General features: G+C 33.0%; 1 protein-coding gene and 1 long non-coding RNA gene across 7 annotated transcripts in view; one reads left to right on the top strand and one right to left on the bottom strand.

Moving 5' to 3' along the window:
• Shab (potassium voltage-gated channel shaker cognate b) overlaps positions 1–25,158 on the top strand; it is a 35,466-nt gene that overhangs the window by 5,168 nt on the left and 5,140 nt on the right. For 5 of the 6 annotated variants that reach the window (XM_085187770.1, XM_085187769.1, XM_085187768.1 and 2 more), the window contains exons 2-5: positions 20,584–20,821; positions 21,400–21,627; positions 21,710–22,016; positions 24,272–25,115. In XM_085187770.1, coding sequence (XP_085043896.1) covers positions 20,643–20,821; positions 21,400–21,627; positions 21,710–22,016; positions 24,272–25,115 — 1,558 coding nt within the window. In that variant the 5' untranslated portion in view covers positions 20,584–20,642. Of the gene's footprint in view, positions 1–436; positions 592–20,583; positions 20,822–21,399; positions 21,628–21,709; positions 22,017–24,271; positions 25,116–25,158 lie in introns of those variants that run through there. The other variant, XM_085187766.1, reaches the window with a different exon arrangement.
• On the bottom strand, positions 22,226–24,277 carry LOC146537652 (uncharacterized). Its single transcript, XR_014878109.1, has 2 exons — positions 23,611–24,277; positions 22,226–22,721 (listed from the first exon to the last, which is right to left on the bottom strand). It is a non-coding gene; the product is annotated as an uncharacterized LOC146537652 (long non-coding RNA).

Raw genomic sequence — 25,158 nt, 5'->3', positions numbered from 1 at the left:
ATAAATCGTCGAATTTCTCTCTCTCTCTCTGTTAATCATATATTACTTAGTTTTTAGTTAAACAAACGATTTTCTACATTGTAAATTTTAAATATTATAAAACAACGTGATGCCTACAAATTTCGTAGCATTGTTGTCTAGATTCATAAAAGTGAAAGAAAGAGAGATCAAATTGTTGGTATACATGTTGCATAGTACAAATAAATTGTGTTAGAACGCGGGCTTGGAAATTAGTTTATTAACCAATAAATGTAGCCACTTATCAACTAGTGACGCAGTTGAGATATTTTTCACATTAAAAGTATGGTTAGGAGTGTTGATAACAAAGAATTGTAGGTAAGTCGTTATAGTAAGTAGATAAGAGATATCAGCTATCAGCAGATTATACTTGATAGAGGAGCAATCACTGTATAATGATCAAATGTATCAATCTTAAAGCTCTTATCAGTTATTAAATATAATAAATGCATTTGTACCTCTTTTACATATATCAGATATCTATCTTGTCTAAGGATTTCTTTAACGATTTAAACCAATTTATTTAACGATGTTAAGTGGTGGGTAGACCTTGAAAGGATGATTCTCGATCGAGTAAGTAGTGCTTGTCCTATATAGTTTTACCTGCTTTTTGCGCCTATATAGCGATCCTTGTTAAATAGACTATCTAACACATTATAATTTTTTCAATGCGATTAAGTAGTTCCTTAAACTAAAGTCTTCAACCAAAGAAACTCTTCAGCTTTAGATCTATTATAACTATGGAAGTAGGTACAGATTAACTGGAATGGATTTTAAGCAAAAAATATTTTTGTCACATATAATTATTTAAGGATCCAGGACCATCACTTTTATTCGTATTGCTTTCATAGTGTGTGATTCACGTAAGTAAGATGACAGATGGTGAGCTTCAATTCTACTAAATCAGTATGAGCCAAGTGAATTAGTAAGCTAATGCTCCGTGTCATACCTATTTAATGCAATACGACGCATACTTTTTATTATATTTTAAAATTAGTTATATTTTTTTATATTCTATACATAAATGTATAGAATATAAACGAACATAATATTTCAGGGACACAATATTGGCAGTACCTACCTCTGCATTTGATATTTCTCATGTGTCAGCCGTGACCCATATCTATAAAGCCCAGTTGCCTCGGATATGACCAAAGCCCTGTCACAAATTGTATCTTTTCTTTCAATCTTTTAGTCTTATATTTACGTAGGTACAAGCAATAGTAATATTTCATATATTCTTTATTACAAGTATATAATATATCTTTAAAAATAAAAATTCTGACGCTTATTTATGTTATATATATTTAATTTCTTTTACAAAGTGGCAATGGATGTTCCATTGCCACTTTGTAAAAGAAATTAAATAGGTAAAATAAATCAAAGTTAAACTAGTTTATGGTTTCAATTTAAAACTATGTTAAAATACATTAATATTAGGGATTTTTGGTAGAGGTACTTTTTAGAGTTCTGTATCTCAAAGGGAAAAAAATGGAATTCTTATTTTGGATTACCGTGCATACTCATGTACTATGACAAAATATTGTCTGTCTGTCCGTCTATTATGATCATTAATCTCGAGATCGCGAGGAGGGAGGTATATTAAATATGCAAGTCTACGAATTTTTTTAGCACGAAGATACGAGCATTTATGCATCGTTTTTACTGCATTTTTAGGGTTATAGTTTTGCTATGTCTGTATATCTGTCCGTCCATCCATCTGTAACAGTTTTTCAACTCAAAATTTATTTATGCAAAAAAACTGTAATTTGACATGTGCATAAATGTTAATCGCACCGCCAAAGTAGAAAAATTGTCAAGTAATAAATATTTTTAAGGTACTTCCACATGGAAAGTAGTGATTACAATTTATTTTGTCTTCCCAATATTATGGGGTATCGTAACATATATCTTTTAAAAATATTGGGGTTATGGGAAGACCATTTTTCGATTTAGTAAATCTTTCGTAATTGAATAAGCTTTAAAGTAAATATTTTAGGTAGAGTCGAGCATATTTCTCTCTAGGTACTAACTAAACAGCAAAGAGAATATTTATTGATTTTTATCATAACACTATTAACAATAAAATAATAAATAATAAATATCGTATAATTCTGCTTAATTTTTTCTATGAAATTATATCCAAATTTAAAAAACTTTAGACTTGATACACAATTATCTGATCAGCTGAGGATTTGTATGGGAAATCAAATTAGGTAGTAATGTTTGTCTTTCAGATATAGCATGGTACGGAACTCTCGGTCAGCGAATGCGATGCGCGCTTGGGTGTTGTAAACATTACAGAACCCCACACAGCGCATGGCGTGACACGCACACGGTTGTTTCGCTTTTCGAAATTCGCCGCCTATTTACTGGTATAGGTATTGATTACGCGGTGAATGTTACTTATTTAGGCATACAATTTGGCAAAAAGTGGAACTTGCTCTAAAAATTAGGAAAAAATCCTTAAATTCTTAAACCGTAAAATCGATCCTCATTGCTGATTCAAAATGTTAATAATTGCTTGTAATTAATTTCGTACAAAATGATTGCATACTTAAGTTTCTCAACTTTTTTAATTTGAGAAACTACTGTTGTACTTAACCTACCTTAAATTGTTACGGAACCCTCGATGGGCGAGTCCGACGCGGAAATGATCTGTTTTGTAATTTATAAAAATATTTTAAAGCTATTTTTGTTTTTTGTCTAGTTACAATTACTAAATGCTTTTAGTCAGCAAACAAAATATATGTAAAGATTAGGATATAGGAGTAGGTACATAAGTTGACTCCGGGACGAAGACCAATAAAATATTCAACAAACAGAGTATGCGCGTTTTATTCAGCTTAGTCACGTTTATAAAATTTAGTGCATATACATTTTAGTTTTTATAACATTCAAAGAAGAAACTTTTAAAGAAATATTCATTTTCGATTCCTAATTAAAAAATATTAAATTTTAACAGGTTGTCGTAATTTGTCCTAATGCAATCAAGCCAATGATCGAAAAATATTTATAGATTTTAAACAAAAACTCGCAAAAGTAAACTGTATACTTGTATTTCTACCAATAATTAGTTGAGCGGAAAGGACCAAGAGTTCAGAAAAGGTTGAATTGAATTCGCTCTGTTGGTGTTGGTGGAAATTTTATTTTATTTAAAAGGAGTCTCGTTACCTGCCCATTTCTCTTTTGCAATGGAAATCGGACTTGCAGGTTTTAAACTTCTAAAGTCACGTAATAACTTGAAAAGCTTTTTTCAAAAATGTAGTCTGTGGTATAAAATATAAAAAGGTTTTATTGACTATTGCACATATGTATAAAAATATTAATTATTCACCACTATTTTTTATGTATTTCTTATTAACAAAACCGCACATACTCGTAAATTGACTTAAGAGAATAGTATTACAAATCTAAACATTTAAATATAATACGTAGAGTAAAAATTATAAGTGTTCTCTAAAAAGTCATACACTTGACATCCATCGTAACGTAAGGACAGTGCATCCGAGAAATTTTAATGTTTTCATCTCTACTTCATTCAAAGTGTACAGGTCGCTATGCGTAGTTCTACTTGAATTTTTGCTTTTAACGAATACTGCGTCGTTATAAGCAGTTCTAATTAGTTTCGTTATTATATTGAGAGTATTACAAACGAACATAATTGGTGACGATGTTATGGTTGCAGCAAATTTTAAATGCTGAAAAACCGTGGGTATTTATACGTGATCGAACATTTATAACGTACTTAAGTGATCGCAGTTTAGTATATTATTGCAATATATTTGGTGTCAATATAATAATATAATTATATTCTATAATAATTTATATTTTTATTATCTGGCCTTCAATAATTGTTAAGAACTCAATTACAATTGAATTATTTTTATTCAAATAAAGTATCTAAAAGGTGACTTCTTATATCTGTGTTATAGAATCTATACCTATATTATAAATTCAAAAGTAACTATGTTTGTCTGTCTGTCTGTCTTTTATGCAATCAGGGCCAAACCGCTAATTTAATTATGATAAAATACTCATATAGAGATCCTTGAGGGTCTCGGGATGAACATAGGATAGTTTTTTTTCTCATATTTGTATTATTTTCGATATACACCAATATATTAAAATACTTATTAATTTGACATGCAATTTATTTCGCCATGTTAATAACAACCGTCGTTGCTAAGCAACGATTTGCAAAGTTTGTTGTTAGAAAACGGCACCCAAAATAAGCTTGCTTAACGCATCTGTCTATTGAAAACTGAAAATAAATTCATAAATATTCATATAGTTCAAGCGGGCGTAGCCGCGTTCTGGTCCACTAGTATATATATAAAGAGATGATAGAGATCGAGAGAGATATACATACATAGAGGTATATTGAATACATTGTAAACGTTCAGGGCATTTCCGCTGATGTGGCGTGTACCCCGATTCACCTATTTGGCATACAGGGTTGGCAGCCCCCCAGGCGCCCACGTCTATGCCCCCTGTATATTTAAGTGGCGTCACCTGCTCCGAGCTATTACGGTGATGCAGATGCGTACTCTTGGCTCCCGTGCGCGGTATTGCAACAGCAGTGACTGTCGCCGCTAATTAAACTTTCTAGTGGGCATTCGGAAGTTCAGTTAAATTTAGTAAGCGTCTCCTTGCTAATTATATTACTTTATGAACGACGGTGTTCAAAAGTCGTGTTGTATTAAATATTCTAGTCTTATTTATAAACGATTTAAATATCAGTATTTATAAGGCAATAAATACTTATCAATTCACTTTACAAATGCCAACAAAGGAATTGGGGCACTTAAAAATATTTATATGCTTAATGCAACATGGTTTATTTATTACTTATTTTCGCAAAACAAATGTGGTCTGAATTATTTGATTAAGTACATACATAAAATGTTACAGTAATTTTTGTGTAAAAAATTAATATTATAACTGTAGTTTCGAATTAACTGCATTTAGCATATAAATGTGCTTTGCAAAGAATTTTGAAATCAATTATATCGTATATTAAAGTGATGTTCTCTTTTATGTAGGAGGTCGCCCGTAGCTAGTTAGAAAAGCAATATTTTTATATGTAATAGAGTTTACACGTTCTCGTATCATTCTACCCTCAAATCTTTAAAAAGAACTAAAATCAACATTTCGACAATGGGTTGGGAATCGAGAATCGTTACATTTAACGAAAAAAACCAGTGAAGTGTGAGAAATGTGAGTCAGACTCGTCCAACGAAGGTTCCGTACCAATTTCAGGATTGTTGGTCAAGGACGTATAACTTATAATAATTGACAAAGTTAACAATTATAAGTTTGTAATAGTTTTTATCTGTAATATAAATATAATATTTTCGGTTTTACAGTCGTCCTCAGAGCAGTTTATTCATATGAATTTGACTTTCCTATATCAATAAATTGAAAATATAGTCAGATGTCGTAATTACTAATTTGAAACGTTTCCCCTAACCGACCAATTTTATAGGTAAAGATGATACTTGTGATGTTTGTACCCAGTACGAGTAGGTACTTTCTATAACCTCGTATTAACATAAGTCAATTTACATAAGAGGATTAAAAAGATAAACTTACTATGTAAATTCTATTTTGAAAATATCTGTGATTTTTCATCTGTTATCTGGATAAACATTTTTTTCATTTTAAATATTTTAATTGAATATTAATTTTAATTATGAAATATTTATATAACATTTTTTTTATAAAACATGTTATTCGTGATGATTAAGTATATTGTTTAAATAGATAGTTTTTATTTTACTTTATTTACTGCATATTTAATATTATCATCAAAAATATAAGTAGAGTAAATACCTTCGGAAGTAAGCTTCCCAGGCTTCTGGCACTAAGCCAGGCATCGCTGTCACACTGTGATAGTTAACGGAATGTTTGTTATAATTGTACTGATGGACTCCGCGTATTTAATCACAATGTAAATTGTATATTAAATTTCTATATAATAAATGTAAATTATAAATTTCTATATATTCTTCTAGTCTTCTACTACTTTATCTATTGTAAATAAAAAAATATTTGAAGGCCCAAAATTTGAAAATAATATCGAAACTTACGGCGATTGGAATCCGGACTCGTTTTTGATACTGGGGGTAGGTAATCTACAATAATAATCATAACTCAAATAATAATAGTAACCAGAATCTCTCGTGTAATATCCACTAAGTTTAAAGCGATTCTATGCCGCAAGCTAGGCGATGACAGCATAAGGCCTAGTATGGCTAGGTATATGACGTCTTAACGTTAAATGATTTGCATAATTACAAGATTTGATCAATTAAAAACGTGAATACCTCCCGCCCGTGGCTTCGCCCGTGGCTTCGCCCGCTTGAACTACATGATTATTCATTTAAGGGAAACGTTTTTAGTTGGTATTACAACGTTTGACCATATTTTCAGTTTATTGATATTGAAAATTCAAGTTAACACTTAATGTTCTTTAAATCAAGACTAAATTTAACATATTTCCGATAGTTACCACGAGTTAATATATTATATGACATAGAAGACGAATGCGCCAGCGGTAAACTTTGTGACCTTTGGTGTTTACAAGTGTTTTCTCAGTTCTATATTTACACACTTCATTCGATACGCATTTCTTTCATGGCTAGTGGTCGCTCTCCGATTTATTGCTTGTGAAATTATAGAATGGTTCACATTCAGGATAAAATTAGATATCTAGAGTTTACAGCGGAAAATTATTTACGTAGTATTAAAAATATTTACATTAAATGCTTACTGCATGTCTGAGAAGTTTTCAAAGGAGTGAGAATACTAGTGACCGCCGCGTGGCTTCGCACGCTTGTTAAACACTATTATCTATTTTCTCATCTCAGTTATTTTCGTGATCTAATAATATTATCATTCTAAAGACAACGTTTTAGGCAATTCTATAAAACACCTATATAGTAGCAATATTGTCGCAACATTTCTTAATATTGAGATATTTTTTTTATGTTAAGTGAAACTTGCCAGAATCTAATAGTGAAAACTGATTAAACTTCGATTTCGATTTTCATATTAGTAAATGTCAAACGTAAAATTATACGTCAAATTATTTTTAGTTTAATTCAAGTAAACCTATTTAGCAATATTTGGCAAAGAGTTTATAAATGTATATACGAGTATTGTCAAAAATATTAGCGATAAACATAGTAGAAGAGACCCTTGATATTGTTTTAAGACAGTCTTAACTTTATAGAGATTTATGTAATAAAACTATAATGTTTGTATTAATGGTGACGTATTTAATAACATGTGGCGAGTCTGTTTGTCAAGGTCATTATTTATGATATACATTTATAACGCGAACTGAAACGCTTAAATAATCAATGTGGCTAAGGAAACGTTCATAATATAAACTTGCTATTGCTATTAGGCATCATCAGTTTTGTAAAATACATATATGCTGCATGTATGAACAGCATTTACTAAAGCGCTATGTTTTTATTTCTTATACTTTTACTGGTTTATGTTTCTACAGTCTACACTGTCTTAGTTTTCAAAACCTATGTTATATGATGCCCGGGCTTAACAATTGTATACTAAAAAAGTTGTGTGCGTGCAGAAACATATGGACAGACAAAATATTAACTTGATTTTTTTTAAATTATTTATTCATATTCATATTCTCGAGGCCATCGTGGCGCAGAGGCACAAGGGTGTGACTGTAACGCGACGGTTGTGGGTTCCATCCCCACTCGAGGAAGTGAAATATTTATTTACGTTTATATTTCCATTTCTTCGCTCTGGTGTCGAGGCAAATCGCGGCGTTGAGTCTACCACTCAACACGCAAACCCTCCAGAATTTGGCAGAAAGTGGAGAACGGAATGTCTTAACACTAGGTTCCCTCTGCCTACCCTGCTGTGTGCGGGATACAGCGTGAAGCTGATTTTATTTTTATTCATATTCTCTTATTGTTACCACTATAAAATACTTATTGGTAAAAATTTACATAATTTTCCCTTTATTATATAGTAAAGGTTACTAAAAGCGTTTTAGATTCATTATAATTAATAGTGATTTAATTTCCATAAATGTAGCGTAAGATGAAATCTTAGAAGAGTATCGTTTGTTTTACGACCGGATTCTCTAATAGCTCAATAGAACTGGTAAGTTTCAAAGCTCACTGCATTGAAGTTAAGATTAGCCCCACGTGCTGTGTATATTTACAATTGCCACATCCCGGTACTGATTTAGCAACTCGCAGGTAAATTTATTTGCTTACGTTTATAAATTGCAAGGAGACGTTCACGGCGCAGGGTTACGGACGTTTTTAATTGAGTGTGTGTTTAATGTGATTAATATCTGTAAACGGCGTAGTGTGTGTGTTACAACAATGAAAAATATAACTGTTTGTTTTGAATTGTAAATCAAATCTTAGCAAATATTACTTTTTTTTGTTTAGTTTAGTAGATGGTAGTTGATAGTTTGGGCTTATCTACGAAGGACTAATTTGACTTGTCTTAAAGACAGAGCTTGTTCTAGTTTAAAAGAAGTTTTCAAAGGAGTTTTATTTTTAGTAAATATTAAACTATGATTATTTTCTATTGCTTTGTGTTAAATATATGTTTTATAAATAGCCTAACTATTAATAAATGAGATAAACCATTAGTTTTCTAAACATAAATTATGATTTATATCAGTTTGTTTCTCCTATGTCAGTTTTTCTCGGGATACATAATTACAGAATCACGCTAGTTCGATATCGGACCGGCTGCTTGCCAACGTATCGTAAAACGTTACAATGGCTAGTAAAATCTACCATTATTGATAGTCATTAAATTAGACACTTTATAGGTCGCGTAGTAAACGCGGTGTCCTCCGCGTAACACGTCTCATTTTTTCTCTCATTTTTTTCCATAAAATTGTAGTTATCCTATAAATAATATATGTGAGTAAAGCTTTTTTTTAAATAAGAACTTGAGTTCATTATTGTCAGCAAAACAATAGGAACTATTAAAAAAAGACATTAAATTAGCTAGATATAGCATCCTAAGAACTCAATTTCTGGTCAGATTCAAATAAAACGATTTATGACCGGATGACATAAAAACTAACTAAGCATTATAGCTCTAAATGTATTTATTATGTAAGCAAGAATATGAAAATAGTTTTAATATAATCATTCCAAGAGAGGGAAATGAACCGACAACCATCATGTTAGCGGTTACATGCCGTACCTCTGCGTAACGATAACCTCTAATATGACATTACTGTTTACTTTCCAAGTAATATAATAATTTGTTAAATTTCATACATTTACATAAGATATATTGAAAATTTTCACAGGTGTAATTAGGCCGTGACCCATGCGTGCATGAGACAGGCAGCTGCATTGGCAAAAATATCTCCACTCGATATATATTTGGGTACTTCTATTCGGGGCGGCGTGTGCTGCTTGCGGCGCTGCTCGGACAAATAGATAGGTCAATGTCTCGGACTAGATCGACCACGATCTCTTATTACTCTTGTAAGCTTCGTCGTGACGTAAGTTCTGAATTTCACTACGAGATGAGAAACTACAGTTCTGTGCAATATTGTTTGATATATAAAACGTTAATTAAAACTGTATTCGATATATTTCCATATGTTTTTATAAATAATTATATTTGATTAATAATAAATAACACAATAATATCATAAATTACACAAAGGAAAAAATGTATGAGTCTAATAACAGCAGCATTAAAAATGACTGTCGTTAAGGTAAAACATATCTATATATATAAAATCGAAAGGTCACTCACTCATCACGAAATCTCAGAAACTACATGTGCTAGGAATCTGAAATTTTGCATAGGAGTTACTTATAGGACGTAGGTGCTCGCTAAGACAGTAATTTGCAATATTCGACTTCTAAGGGGTTGTTTTTGGGGTCGAAAGTTTGTATGAAACTTCGTTTCTACAAATGCTAGGGATCTCAAATTTTGCATGGACGTCACTTACAGGACGTAGGTACATGTAGAGGCTGAAATTAATAATAACATAGTTCACGCAGGCGAAGCCGCGGGCGGGCCGCTAGTATATATATATATATATGCAATATACCTACATACATACATAATGTATGTATATACATATTTTGGTGGATTGTAACATCTGGCGGCAAAACTGATGTGTTCGTGTAACTGTTATAATACGAGTATAACGTTGGCCATGTTTTCTATTTCGCTAAAGTCGCCAGATCACTGTGAATGGAATCGACATTCGCGGGGGCTGACGAAATAGTTAATATTAAACTAACGCATATGAAATGCGGCAGCCCTGTATCAAGGAGAATATAAAAATACTCGTCTTGACCTACGCTAGCGCTTTATGTTATTTCGAAGATAGGAAACAGTTGCTTCCTTGTCACCGTCCTGTCCTGTGTGGTCGACGGCTCGGATATATTGGGCGTACAGCTGTTCGATTTTACATTCCCTTCCTCTGTTTAAAATATGACATTCTTTCTCCTCATCACAATTTTTCCGTAGTGTTTGAAAGGTTGTCTGGTAGAGATTGCTTAAAGCAATAACCTTTGCATACGTGTTTTTTTTCAGTTTTATTAGTGTTCTTCTTTCTATATATTTCTTTTATGTGTGCAATAAAGTATATTCTATTCTATTCTTTAATTTATTAAGAATATAATATATTGTTTTTGTGTTATTGGGAACTAAGTGTCTTCAAGGTTCCCTCTGCCTATCTTGCTATGTACGGGCTACAGAGTAAAGCGTAGAACAAAGAAATTGCGCTCTACAGTACTCTCTAATTTGTCCATACGGTCAAGTTAGCACCGCGTCTGTTTGTACGCGATATATGTGGACTGAATCTTAACTATTTATCGCTAAGTTTAAGTATTTTAATTGTATAAGTGAGTAACATATTAATATTGCTCTCCTAGTGCCACATTATCACCTCTGGTTCTACCTATTTTATAAACTTACTTACAACGGAAACTAACAATCTACCATTAATAAAGATAAAATAGAAACCGTAAATAATTGTTTACTCAAAGATTCTAGTAGGTTTATTAATATACTATGTATAACGATATTCACATAACACATATCCTGTAAGTTTAAATCTATTCTAATAAATTGTTATATTTAGACAATTTACCTACATATAACTCAATTGGCGTTAAGAGGATGCAAATATTATTATGTTCTTCAATTGTAATAGTATAAAGCTTTTATGTTCAACGATCCAGAAATAGGTTGATAGATAATCGATTTTCTGTAATAAATAGGAATAGCATTTCTCGATACAGCTAATTTTATATACATATGCTCAAATGTAGTAAGTAGAATTGAAAGTTAGCTTCGGCTAGCGTCCTATGTAATTTTTATTTGTGGGCATTGAGTTTTACCACTAACATTTTAGAATGTTCTTGGTATTATAAACAACAGAATTTATCTGCAAAATAATTAGTAATTGCTGCATATTAAATAATAGAGAGTAGCTTTACTCTTTATCCCGCACATACCAAGGTAGGCAAAGGGAACATAGGCAGAGTGGCTGAACTCAACGCCTTTTATCTTGGTGTCAGAGCGAAGAAATGAAAATATTAATAATTCCCACGAGTGGGGGTTGAACACACAACCGTCGCGTTACAATCGTGCCTTTGTGCCACGACGGCATTCGAATAAATAATAGAGAATAGTGAATATTTTGGAATATACCGATGTATGAATATTATGTAGATAGTAGTAAAAGTTATTCTAAGTTATTTATAATCTAGAACGGCGGTAAGAGGTGCTCGCCATAGAGTAGTAAGTTATAAAGGTAGTGCTAAAATTTGTACCGATCCTAATGCAATCTCGCAAGTGTTTCTTGGCATAGATTTAATATTTTTTCTTCATCTAAACATTGTGTAATTAGCGAATGCGCAAATAATTCACATTATACTTCTGGCGGATACGACTAAAAGCGTTTTTCGACATATCTGTTATGAAAAGTTTGCGTTCTGAATTCCACATGTCATTCGTGTTTTCATGGCAACATGATTTACAAATACAATAAATAAATTATTATTCAAGTGGTGGTCGGAACAGCGTCCTTGCAATCGATTACGTCTTGTATTGTCTGTGAAGTTGTTTTTTTTCAGTATCAGGTATAAGCACCTCTCTACGAATAAGAGCAGGTCTAATATATTTATTTACAGCGTTGGGTTCCGCCAGCCAATACGCAATGCCTCCAGAATATGGCGGAAAGTGGGGAACGAAATGTCTTAACACTACGTTGGGAACCTTTCTACCCTACTGTGTGTTAGTATGTGTAGTTGATTATTTTTTTTAATATATTTACAACGTACGGCACACACCGGCATAAATAGAGGAACACAAATAAGAGGACTTTTTTTTATAATTTGTGGGTAATAGAACAAGAGGTTCATTTATTTAAATTATAATCTCCGTATAAGGTATAACATATCATTTTGAGACATATTGGAATTTTCCAATAATTCACCAGAAATTATATTCTTTTAAGTATTTGTTGACAATCAGAGCTTTTAAGTGTTTTCGATAAGAAATTTCTGCAGTGAATGATGGCCCTAGCTCATTTGTTGTTGTTGTTAGGAGATTTAATATTGTATTGAAGTATAAAAATATCTTTATGATGATCGACTAAATTAAAAAAAGGTAGGTATGTAAAAATATAATTTTCGATATCACTTAGTTTAACATCATGTAAGGTCACTTAGGTCAGCGACATCCATCACAAACAAGAATGCAAACATAAAATATGGTAGTGGAATATTTATAATCATAAAAAAAAATCGAGGGAATGACCGTCCGCTACATACATACTAACGTGTTAAAGAAATTGGAATATTATAGTGCCAGTGAAATTGGGAAGAGCCCGGGAGGAATGCCAAAAACACTTGGCTAAATGCGTCCGGACACGTCAGTTACTAGCGACCTGTCGCAGATACTCGTATGTACGACGACGAGCACCAGCACCACTACGAGCCCTCGCTGCTCTAAATGCTCTCGTATTTTTGTATTTTTAACGTCGCTAACAGTTAACGTCAACGTTTACAGTTTTTATGCACTGTTCCATTTTAGACTCGTTAGCGAGCCTGTTAATTAATGTATATAGTTTTATGTAATTGTTGTGTTTGTCATGCAATGAAGTAGCTGTATATATTTATGTATATATTTGTAAGTTTCCATTATAATAGTGTTTAGTTATTATATATATTGTATTTATATATATAATTACGGTATTTTATTTTATAGTCATCTTATTGGGTGATAAGATGTTCGAAAACAAAATTATGAATCAGTTTTAATTATAATAAAGTAGAGACTAAATTGAGTACGACATTATAAATAGATGTTTACGTTCTGCACATAAGAAAGCAAACAAGCAATAATGACAAGGAAAATGGCTGATCTTTTTTATGCGATTTTAAACTAAATAAACTGCAACATAAAACATTTTATGTCTTATTCAACCAGTTCTTTAGTTCTTTTTAGTTTAGAAAATGTTTATGGTAACAAAAGCTAGGTCATATAATATATATACTAATATTTTTTTACAGTATTGTATTTAGTTCTTATCCCTATATATAAAATTTCGTATACCTAATTACCTAATTCATTTCATATACCGTAATAAAGGGAAAGATAACTGCGCCGTAATTGCTGTCATTAGATCCTTAATTTGCCTTATTTAATGGCACAGAAAATGTATTCAATTGCTTTAGTATCTTTGCAAGAGTTCAAAAAAAAAATATTTGGTGTATTTATAGTGCTAGTGGATTAATCTTGGATCTTTTAGATTCGTGAATTTTTTTACATTACGAATAATTAAGTATACCATTGTAGGTGATTGTTCATAAATATATCAATTTATGTGGATAGACACATATCGGTGGTGCGTCTGAACGATTTTACACTATTACACACACATACCTGGTATAAATCAAAATTTAAAAAATCAAGTCAGCTTCACGCTGTTTCCCGCACACAGCAGGGCAGGCAGAGGGAACCTCACCACTTCCTTCGAATTCTGGAGGCATTGCGTGTAAAGTGGCAGAACTCAACACCGCGTTTTGCCTCGACACCAGAGCGATGAAATGAAAGTATAATATTATAAAATTTCTTTTCCTCTAGGCATGGAATCCACAACCAGTCGATTTTGCAATACAATTTGTGCCCCTGCGTCACGACTGGCCTCAATATGGTTGTATAATATAACAAACTTTCACAACTACCCCATAGTAGATAGTCGCGACAATTCGCGACACTCCGCACTAAATAATATTTTAATCTAACGGATAATAAATTATTAATCGTCGCGCCAATCATTAACAGATTAACGCCTTGCAATAAATTTAATTTCTGCGAAATTTCACTTTTATTTGCTCTTTTTTTCTCTGTCTCAACATTAGACTAGGAATGGAAATATAAATTTAAATAAATATTTTATTTGCTCGAGTGGGGTTCGAACCCACAACCAGTCGATTTTACAGTCACGCTTTGTGCCCCTGCACCACGGTTGGCTATAATAATAATTGAATTACTATATAATATTGCATATACCATATTTAATGACTATAACTACATAGTAACAGCTAAATATGGTATACGTAGGTACTTAAGTAAATATAACATAGACGTCGCGCGCGTAAATTAATGAAGGGTTAAATTGAATGGGTTATATGCCCTCGGGACCAGCTCTTTAAATGTCAGCTTGATTTGCCCGCTGAAATATGGTTTAATAATTGACGTTCGATAGCTTTCCATTACAAAGAAATAACTGCGTTCATGTTAATAGTAAGTTACTGCTAGCTTTATTATTAATTTATCGTCGTCCGATAATCATCGCTATTACTTTGTGCTCAACCTATATGTTAGAAACAAAATATATATTAATTAAGAGTAATTTTTATGATCAAGAGAAATAGTCTGTTAATAATCTATATATATAAAAGGACTTGTCCTCACTGACTGAAGTAAGACGCACGCACAGCCGTAACCGCTGTGCGTAGAAACGTGGAATTTGGACAGATGTTTACTTTCGTAATCTGGACATCCACTAAGAAGGGATTTTAAAAATTATAACCCTAAAGGGGTGAAATAGGAGTTGTAAGTTTGTATGGAAAAAAATTTAAATCGGCACAGATTTTTATAAAATTTGAAATTCAGACTCTTAAAAGTATTTAATTGAACACATGTTTCATGGTTTTCTAGAATTCAATCCCTAAAGGTGCAAATAAGGGGTTGAAAGTTTGTATGGAAAAATCTTCAAATCGCCACCGATTTTTATAAAATTTGAAATTTCGACTTTTAAAATTATTTCATTGAACACATGTTTCATGGTTTATTAGAATTCACCCCTAAATAAGCTAGCGAAGCTGCGCGCGTCCGCTAGTAATATATATTTTACATGGTGCTTAAAAGCCAGTTTGTCTCTTGATAGGATGAAAGTGGAAAACGCAGTGATTCTCTCTGCCTGCCCCGAAAAGCATAAAAGATGTAACATAAAATGGAAAAAAAAATGTCTATATTATATGACTCTACAATAAATGCTAATTTATTCACTTCTAAAATGGCTTTCACTAACTAATAAGCTAAAGTCGGCAAGGATGACGCAGCATAACAGGGCACTGAGTCAGCAGCTTTGCAGAAAAGCTTCATTTACGTTATATTGAATAGGTAATATTAGTTTATTTATATACATGTATTGAATTGAATTACAAATTGTATGGACGTGGAACACGCGAAAGGTCACAGGTGGCCGCTACGCGCGCCTACGGTTCGTAGCACCTAATTACATTCCAGGTGCTTCAGCCCTCAGTGCATTCAGGACCATGACATGTCTATTGTGGTAATACGTGGAATATAATGTTTCTGTTTAAATATTTAATAATTTTAAATTATAATTTAATTATTCTATTCGTTATATTGTTAATTTAATTAATATTAGTACCCTTGTAAAATCCTACGTAGCATAAGATATTAAATACATCGCTTTTAAAGTTACACACATTCTTGAGTGAGGAATTAAAGAAACCTCAAGAAATAATATATGTAACGATCAATTAGACATTCCAGCTAAGAAGATTCATTTGTTAAAATTGTTTAAGTAGAAATAAGTACTAGCCACCCAAGTATTTTCAAAAAATTAATATAATTGTGGTTTATACTTGCATATAACTAAATAAAAAATAAAAAATTGCGTATAATTTAAAAAAATATAACAGGCTTTCTCTCTTTATTTATGATTCAATGCAAGAATACATTTATTAAAATATACCAATAGACACATGGATGTTTATATATAGATAAATATATCTAAGGTTTTTTATAGTTTAATTTGATAATAATTTTAGTAAAAATATTACTAGTTTGCATTTAAAATTGAATCGTTAATGTAAGGTCAAGGATGTTGTAGCGACGTACTCGTGTATATCAAGATGATATAGATTAGATGGGCTCAATGGATCTCAGACGTCACACTGTCTGCCAAGATAACGGCAAAGTTAAACAAGTGTATTCTACAGAACATGAATTAACATAATAATAATGATGTTTTGAATGACATAGTAAAGCTTCTAATAAATATCTATACAAATTATTATATTTTTTATTATTTATAATATCTACATATATATTAATTAGACATATATCTATGACAAGTGAATTACAGTTAAAATCTGTTCGTATATGTAGATTTCTAAGGCTTTTGTTGTTGATATCATTGCATAAATAATAATAAATAAAATATATAGTATTAGATTTTTTTTTATTTCATGATTGATTATATAACTTTCTTAACATAAACCTTAATAAACTATAATATTTTAGCGTGCTCAAATATTTGTAGCTTTCAATCTATACAAAGCCGTAGTTTTACGTAACCCTAAGAATATTACGAAGCGATATTTGTACAAGTCGGTCGGACAGTTATCAGAGTTGGAAGGCTGCTATCAGATTATTTACTACCGGCGGCGCCTCCACGCCTGTCCCGTCCACAGCTCGAGATCAATACGGAGGCTGTCTCCACCCCAATTCTAGTCTCTCCATTAGGGCTTGGTTTCCTCCTTTTCTTTTAGCTATGGATGGCATACGTGTTATATTATTAATATATGAGATGATGCAGACTCGCTTAAGATAGGTATGCTGGCGACACTTGCTAGATAAATCTGTAATGTAATTTAGTTTTCTTTATATTTTTATATAATAACCTGTATTGATTTACCAAGTACTATAATATGTAATTGTAGACTCATTTTATTAATACCAAACAAAAGTTACTAATAAACCAGTTATGTAAATATGATTTATCATGTTAATTGCTTTTTAATTATTTTAGTCAATTACGAGAGACAACAACATGCAAAATATTTGTAACTTATACCTTTGTAATAACATTATGACCAATATATTTTAGCTTATTCATATAATTATTAAATAATTAGGAAAAGTAGTAGGGACGATAATAGTCCTTGGAATAGGTATAGTAAATTCCTAACAACTCTCCATGCTTACTGACAAATACGTAAAGGCCTTAGAATACACTTACACTTACCTAAATTAAAACTTTCTCTACTCTGTTATGGACAGTTTATTCTCTTTCTACGAAGTTCGATATTTGTTTAAGTGTGAATTAAGATAATATATACGCGTATGAAAGTTTTTGGTGAAGATATTTTTTTATCTTGCATTAAGAGATAAACGGTAAGGATATTTCTTTCCTCCGAATCTTGTAGGGTGTAAAATGATTATTATTTCACATTTTGCGCTGTACGACTGCACTCTATCATCATTGTAATAAGTGCCTTTTTATTTCTCTTATTGTTGAATTTATAAAAACGATTCCAACCTTTTACCATAGTATTATTATGAAATGTTAATCTCACTTTTCGTTTAATGGTAAAGCTTTATCTTGACAGCCGATTTTGTGACCTTTACTAATATGAAAAGAATGAATGTATATTTTATTATTTGAATGATTTTTTATAAAATTTGTGCAGTCCATTAAAATTTTTGTGTTTTGTTAGTTGGGTTCCGGTACATATTCAAAATATCTATATGTATTACATAATTAAAACCATTCTACCAATGTTCGTGGTTAGATACGTCTAGGCCACTTAACCATAACGTTGTTGAGGTTGAACAGCTGGGGGAGCAGAGAACCTAGTGCTAAGGCACTCAGTTTTCAACAGCTTATGTATAACAGTGGCAACTTATTTCATATTTGTTTATTACTGATTTCCATAATAAAAATATTACTAGAATATATATTTATAATGTTATTATAGATAGGTATCTATATTTTATATTTATATTGAGGGTTCTACTCTATAATAAGTTTATATTAAGACGGATACTTTTTTAAAATAAATATAGACATTGTTTGTGTTTGCAACTTCTACTCAAAAAGTGTTGAGAGATCTTATGTGGATGACTCTACAAGACTCTTAAGCTTCTCGATCGGCATCTTAGAGCATTTGAAAAGAGGCACTAATACGTCTTCAATCTTAACATTACAAACATAATAAACTTCAATATTTATATTGATATTTTGAGTTTGAAATCTTTTGTGTAAATTAGACATTTTTCAATATATTATTTCTATATAAAAAATAGGGTATACACTAGTTTCCCTCTGCTTACCCTGCTGTATGCGGGATACAGCGTGAAGCGGTGCATAATAACACTCTCAATTAACGAATTCTTTTTCTTGTATAGTTTTTTGAATGTGTGGTTTGTGACTTTCGACAACGTAGACATGCAAAAGGTATTTATTATTCAAACCCTTAACTAGGTTGAAGCTCCTACTGTAATAAAGATTTAAAGTAAATCGATCATGCTAATCTAACATAGTTTTGTTGCTAAATTGAATTCTGACGAAATATTATGAATACTGTTTTTTACTAAAGCCTTTATACACAACTTTTGCTATTTACACTTCTTTTGAATAGAATCTTTGATCATGGTGTCTTGGAAAGTCTTTTAAAAACAGTTCAAGACTATGTCCATTTCACGTTCAGGGAAGAAAAAGTAGGTCATGTCAATTATGTCACATCAATCACATCAAGGACTTTTACTAAACATGATGATGCTTACAAACATTAGTACAATTTCTTATACCCTACTTATATTGACATCAAAATTTTAATGAAATTTCGTTTATTTCTCAAATATAATAAAAAAAATCTAATTTTAATTATAAATATTTAATTATGATTTCAATCTAAAATATAAACTAAACATTTACTTGGAAAATAACATAATAATGTAGATATTAGCTAGACATCATTGTTCGTTCGATTGTCATTACTCAGTTGTTATGAAGATAGAAATAGTTTTTGGATTGCGAGTAAATCTTCCTGATTTAGTTCCAGCATTGAAAGCCCACTGTTTGTGTTAGGCAAGTGCAATGAATGCTATTATTAGATTAGGGTCGATCCGAAGGCTCGATAGCGGCAGGGCGCGCCACGCGATCTGGCAATCGATTGCCTCCGCCCACCTCTCTCGATCTTGTCCCAACAAACATTCTGCCACTTTATTTGCTTTGAGTTAGATTTGTGTTCGCTTTTTTTTTTATAAGTTTTAAATATTTGAATGCAAATAAGTATATTGAATTAAAGGAATAAGAGAAACTATTAATCTATTTTGTATATTGTTTTTTTTTTCATATAAAATATTATTAGTAGCGTTTTCGGTGAAGAATTCGTTATACTGGTTTATATATTGCATTTAAGTGGTATCGACTTTCGAGCTATCCATTATATAATCTTTGTCTCTTTGCTCGGGCCGAGGGGTTAATATGTTAGTAGGGCACACAAAGGTGTGTGAATAAATAAAAGAACTGGCTGTGCCGTCAATCTATTATTCAGTTGACAAAAGCTGCCAATTTAATGCAGTTAACCTAAATGCCTACATTTTACTTTCATCGATATGTATATGTCTTTTGTGTTAGTCTTATCTAACAATAATAAACGGAAGCTTTTGAGTAGCGGAACTTAACGCCGTGTTTTGCCTCGTGACCAGAGCGAATAAATGATAACGATATGAGCGAATGAAGGATAACATTAAATATAAGATATATTTCTCCGAGTAGGAGTCGAAGCCACAACCGTCGAGTTTACCGTCGCATCTTTGTGCCTCTACGCCACGACAGGCGCAACAATATAATGGGACATATTAAATTATGAATATTTCCAGAATGTTTATCTATAAAATAGATTATTCCGACTATAAATAGATACGTAGGCAGTATCTACAGTTTTTAAGTGACTTTTATCTATTTTTACGTACACATTTACTAGGAAGGGACGATGGGAAGAAAGGAAAGGATGATTAGCATACATATTATGAAGACAAAAATTAAACCCATATTTATATACATATAAAATACATTTTAGCTTAGCTTCTGGCTGCACGCAGCAGGGTAGCCATAGGGAACCTAGTGTTAACACTAAGTGTTAAGGAAACCTCGAGACCAGAGCGCAGAGATGAAAATGTAAATATCTTGAAATATTTGTTTAATTTGATATTTAATTCAAAAATATGTTATCAATATTACAGAGAGCTGCGTATCGCGACACCACATGGGGTGGCCGGAGGTGACAGGATGAGCTAGCGGCATGGGGGGCGAGGGGGCGGGCCGCGGCGCCGCGCGCTGGAACGTGGGCGACTCGCCCCCGCGCGCGCCCATGGGGTTCGCGGCGCCGGCGCACGATGCGCCGCTCGACCGCGGACTCGCGCCAGCACCGGCGCCCGCGCAGTCGGCGGCGACGGCCGCGCTGCAGCGGGCACACTCTAGGTATTGTTATTGTATGTGTAGAGTTTTAACAAAAGGCAGGTGCTGTTCTAGTTATAAAAGTATAATCTGGTAAAGCATCTAGGGTAAAATAAAAACATTAGCAATTTCCATATAAAAGTAAAATACTTTTTGCAATTTTCATGTAAACAATAAAATTACATAGATTTTGTAGGAGAGGTCTGTAAGGATGCTCAATTGACAGTATGAGTGGTACTAATTAGTAGCTAAATATTCATGTAGACGATTATCCAATGATCTTTCTGATAGATATTATCATCTCTTTTACAGTTTAAGACTCTTTTTATCTTTTTTTTTATCATAGGGAACCTAATATTTAATCTCCGCATCATTTCTCACTCTCTATTTAATTTTTTTGACATTGCGTAACTTACTTAGTCTTCAGAGAGAAAATTAAAGTAAGTGTTTATAAGTAAATATTTCCACAGTATTTTGACGGCCTTTTATTATATATCTTGTATGTTATAAAAACACATATGAAAAGAATTAATCTGATACCATTTAAATACTTAATAGGTAATATATTTCATATAGTCAAATATATTTTTGGTATCTTACAGATCGATGTCGTCATTACCACCCGAGCCTTTTATGATGCTAAGGGCGAAGGCTCTCAGCAAGCGTGTGATAATCAACGTGGGCGGAGTGCGGCACGAGGTGCTGTGGCGGACGCTCGAGCGCCTGCCACACACGCGCCTCGGCAGGCTGCGTGACTGCAACACCCACGAGGCCATCACAGAGCTGTGTGACGATTACTCGTTGCAGGATAACGAATACTTTTTTGATAGGTGATGTCTATATATATTTTTTTTATTAATAATTATAATTATTAATCTTTAATTTAATTACAACAAATTTTCATATTTTCAGACATCCGAAAAGTTTCAGTTCAATCTTAAACTTTTATCGGACTGGCAAATTGCATTTGGTGGATGAGATGTGCGTTTTGGCGTTTAGTGATGATCTCGAGTATTGGGGTGTGGACGAACTATATTTGGAGTCGTGTTGTCAACATAAGTATCATCAAAGGAAGGAACATGTTCATGAAGAAATGCGGAAAGAAGCAGAGAGCTTGCGGCAACGGGAAGAAGAAGAATTTGGTCAGGGGACCTGTGCTCAATATCAAAAATGGCTGTGGGATTTACTAGAGAAACCCACCACGAGCATCGCAGCTAGGGTAATGTATTGTACGATGCTCATTTAAAAATTGCAACATATATTCAAACTAATATAATTTTAGCAAGCTGCCAAGGAAATAATTTTAACCAAGAAAGGTATTAAGAACTAAATGCATTAAACACCGAAAATTGTTTTTGTTATTAGAATCTATTGTAGCTATAGAGAAGCTTGGTAACATTGTGACGTCTTAAGTTTTTGCACAGACCTTGTTAAAGTTTTAATAGATTTTTACACTTCTATTATTTTACATACAAGCAGGTACACTATACACTATTCCATTATAATTAATTACTTTATACTGAATGTTTATTATATGCAGAAAATACATTATGTTAATTAATCAAATGGAAACAACCTATGTAAATAACGCACAGCACATCACATAACGTGATTGTTTTTTTATCTTTAATGTTTATTTATTTAAAAAAAGAACACATATAATTCTGTTACTTCTTTATATAATTAGGTATAGAACTAAGCATGAAGGAATTGTAATGAGCTCTCAATGTTGTACTTGTGGTGCACGAATAACATCTATCACATGTTTTCATTTATTTAATACGTGTAGTGTTGTGTTCCGATGTCGTATTTGTGTTTTTTCGCTTTAGTCGTTGTTTATCCTTCTTATATGAACGAGAACTGCACAAGACATTTTGTATATTCAATAATTTTGTTTTCGACAACAGAGACGTAAAAGCTTCACCTGTAAGTATGTAAAATTTTTATCATATTATGTCATTATGTACGTTAACTTCAATAATTTCATTAATTAGATTTAAGTGTTAACTTAAAAATGATTTTTTATAACGATAAAATAAAGTGAAAATAAAAATAAAATATTAAAAATAGTTATATAAAAGATACACAATTAAAACTTACATGAAGAAAGTACCTACACACTGTTTAGCGAGAAGGTACTAGGTGATTAATAAATATTAAATAATATAAATGTAATAGGGAACATTGTAAGTAGATTTGTTTACAACATTAGATTATTTTTATGATGTAGACTTTTTTATATCACATATTTTTTTTTATAACTAAGTTTGGAAATAGTACAGGAGCCTATATTATTTTATATCAAAGAAATTTAAACATTACTAGTGCACTCGTGTTGTACGTCACTTTCAATAACTTTTCACATAAAAAATATTTTTTAAATAATTTAAAACATTTAAAATAAATAAATCTAGTCTAACTAATCGCTGATATCGAAATATAAAAAAGTAGCTCAGAATTAAAATTTTCTTGATATAGAATGATAGATTTTAGTGGAGTTGTTTTTGAAGAAACAAATAAGGTAATAATTATTATATCATATTTAAAATTTACGTTTGCTCTCTATAAAAGCTACTCTATTATTTTAAATAGTGTTTAGTGACATTTTTTTAAGTTTCTTTGTCAATATTGTAAATATATTGTTATGAAATCACCACAAATATGTATGTAGTGAGGCTTTGTGCCATTTGATATCGCTGTTACAAATACTTTTTAATGTTCACAGCCGCGTGGATAGCTCTCAAATAGAGAGTTCGTTCAATAAAACAAAGCTTAATTGTTGTCGTAAAAGTTGCAAAATGGGATGGGCTTACGCGATGTGACCAGCCGCTGCCGGCGTCGCCTCGCGGCCCGCGTGCGGGGCCGCACGGGACGGAGGGCACGCCCTGCGGACCGCCGTCCGCAGTGCGCGCACCGCGCCCGCGCGTCCTCCCACCACGGCTGAGCGACGTCCACCGGCGCCTCGCACCCGTACCGCTCCTCGCTCCCGACCGTCCTTCCAAACCCACCAGCGCTTCCGCTTCGTCGTACTGATCCAACTAACGGACCACGACCAATGGACGAACGAGCGTTGAACGTCACTATATAAATACATGTTTGTCTATGCTTTCACTAAACGCATGTCCGTCCATTTCTGTACATGTTATTTTCTTACCTATTTACTACACCGACCACACAACACTACTAACATACCTATATACTACACTAATAGATGTTATTTTGACACCAAAATTATTGATAAGTAATGCTACATTCTTGATTATAACCAACTTATGCTAAAACTGTAAATACATGTTTATTTTACTGTTAACGTAATCGACTGTAACAATATGAATTGTACATTATTTTTACTGTATAGACACTGACATAACATACATTCAATACTTTACTTCTCTCATGCCGATACTTACATCTTTAACGTGTGGCAGTACGGTGGTGGGGAGCGTGTGTCGCTCAAACGTTGCCTCTTTGCAGGTGATCGCAGTAATCTCGATCCTCTTCATCGTGCTGTCCACAATAGGGCTCACTCTCAACACCATTCCGCAAATGCAAGTATACGAGAACGGCACACTCATCGACAATCCACAGCTGGCCATGGTGGAAGCCGTGTGCATCACGTGGTTTACGCTTGAGTACGTGCTGCGATTCAGTGCCTCGCCGGATAAGTGGAAGTTCTTCAAAGGTGGACTGAACGTTATTGATTTGTTGGCTATATTGCCCTATTTCGTGTCCCTTTTCCTACTCGAAACAAACAAAAATGCGACAGATCAGTTTCAAGATGTGCGTCGTGTTGTGCAAATCTTTCGTATAATGCGAATATTACGTATTTTAAAACTAGCTAGACACTCGACCGGGCTACAGTCGCTCGGTTTCACTCTCCGAAATTCTTATAAAGAGCTCGGACTGCTCATGTTGTTCCTTGCAATGGGAGTGCTCATATTCTCTTCACTGGCTTATTTTGCCGAAAAGGAAGAACCAGGGACTAAATTTATTTCTATTCCGGAAACGTTCTGGTGGGCCGGCATCACCATGACCACAGTCGGATACGGTGACATTTACCCCACGACCCCGTTGGGCAAGGTCATCGGCTCAGTTTGCTGTATTTGCGGCGTGTTGGTAATTGCGTTACCCATCCCCATTATCGTCAACAATTTCGCCGAGTTTTACAAGAATCAGATGCGGCGCGAGAAGGCTCTCAAGCGCCGCGAGGCACTCGAGCGCGCTAAGCGGGAGGGGTCCATCGTCTCCTTCCACCACATTAACCTGCGCGACGCGTTCGCCAAGAGCATGGACCTCATCGACGTCATTGTTGACACAGGTCAGTAACTGTCATACCTACTCCTGTGCTATAGCTTGTCCAT

The sequence above is a fragment of the Heliconius melpomene genome, chromosome 7 (genome assembly GCF_056956725.1).
Source record: "Heliconius melpomene rosina isolate 202511_hmr_F chromosome 7, ASM5695672v1, whole genome shotgun sequence".
NCBI lineage: Eukaryota > Metazoa > Arthropoda > Insecta > Lepidoptera > Nymphalidae > Heliconius > Heliconius melpomene.
Note: the sequence above shows the minus strand (reverse complement) of the source record. Positions and strands in the feature narration are given on the sequence as shown.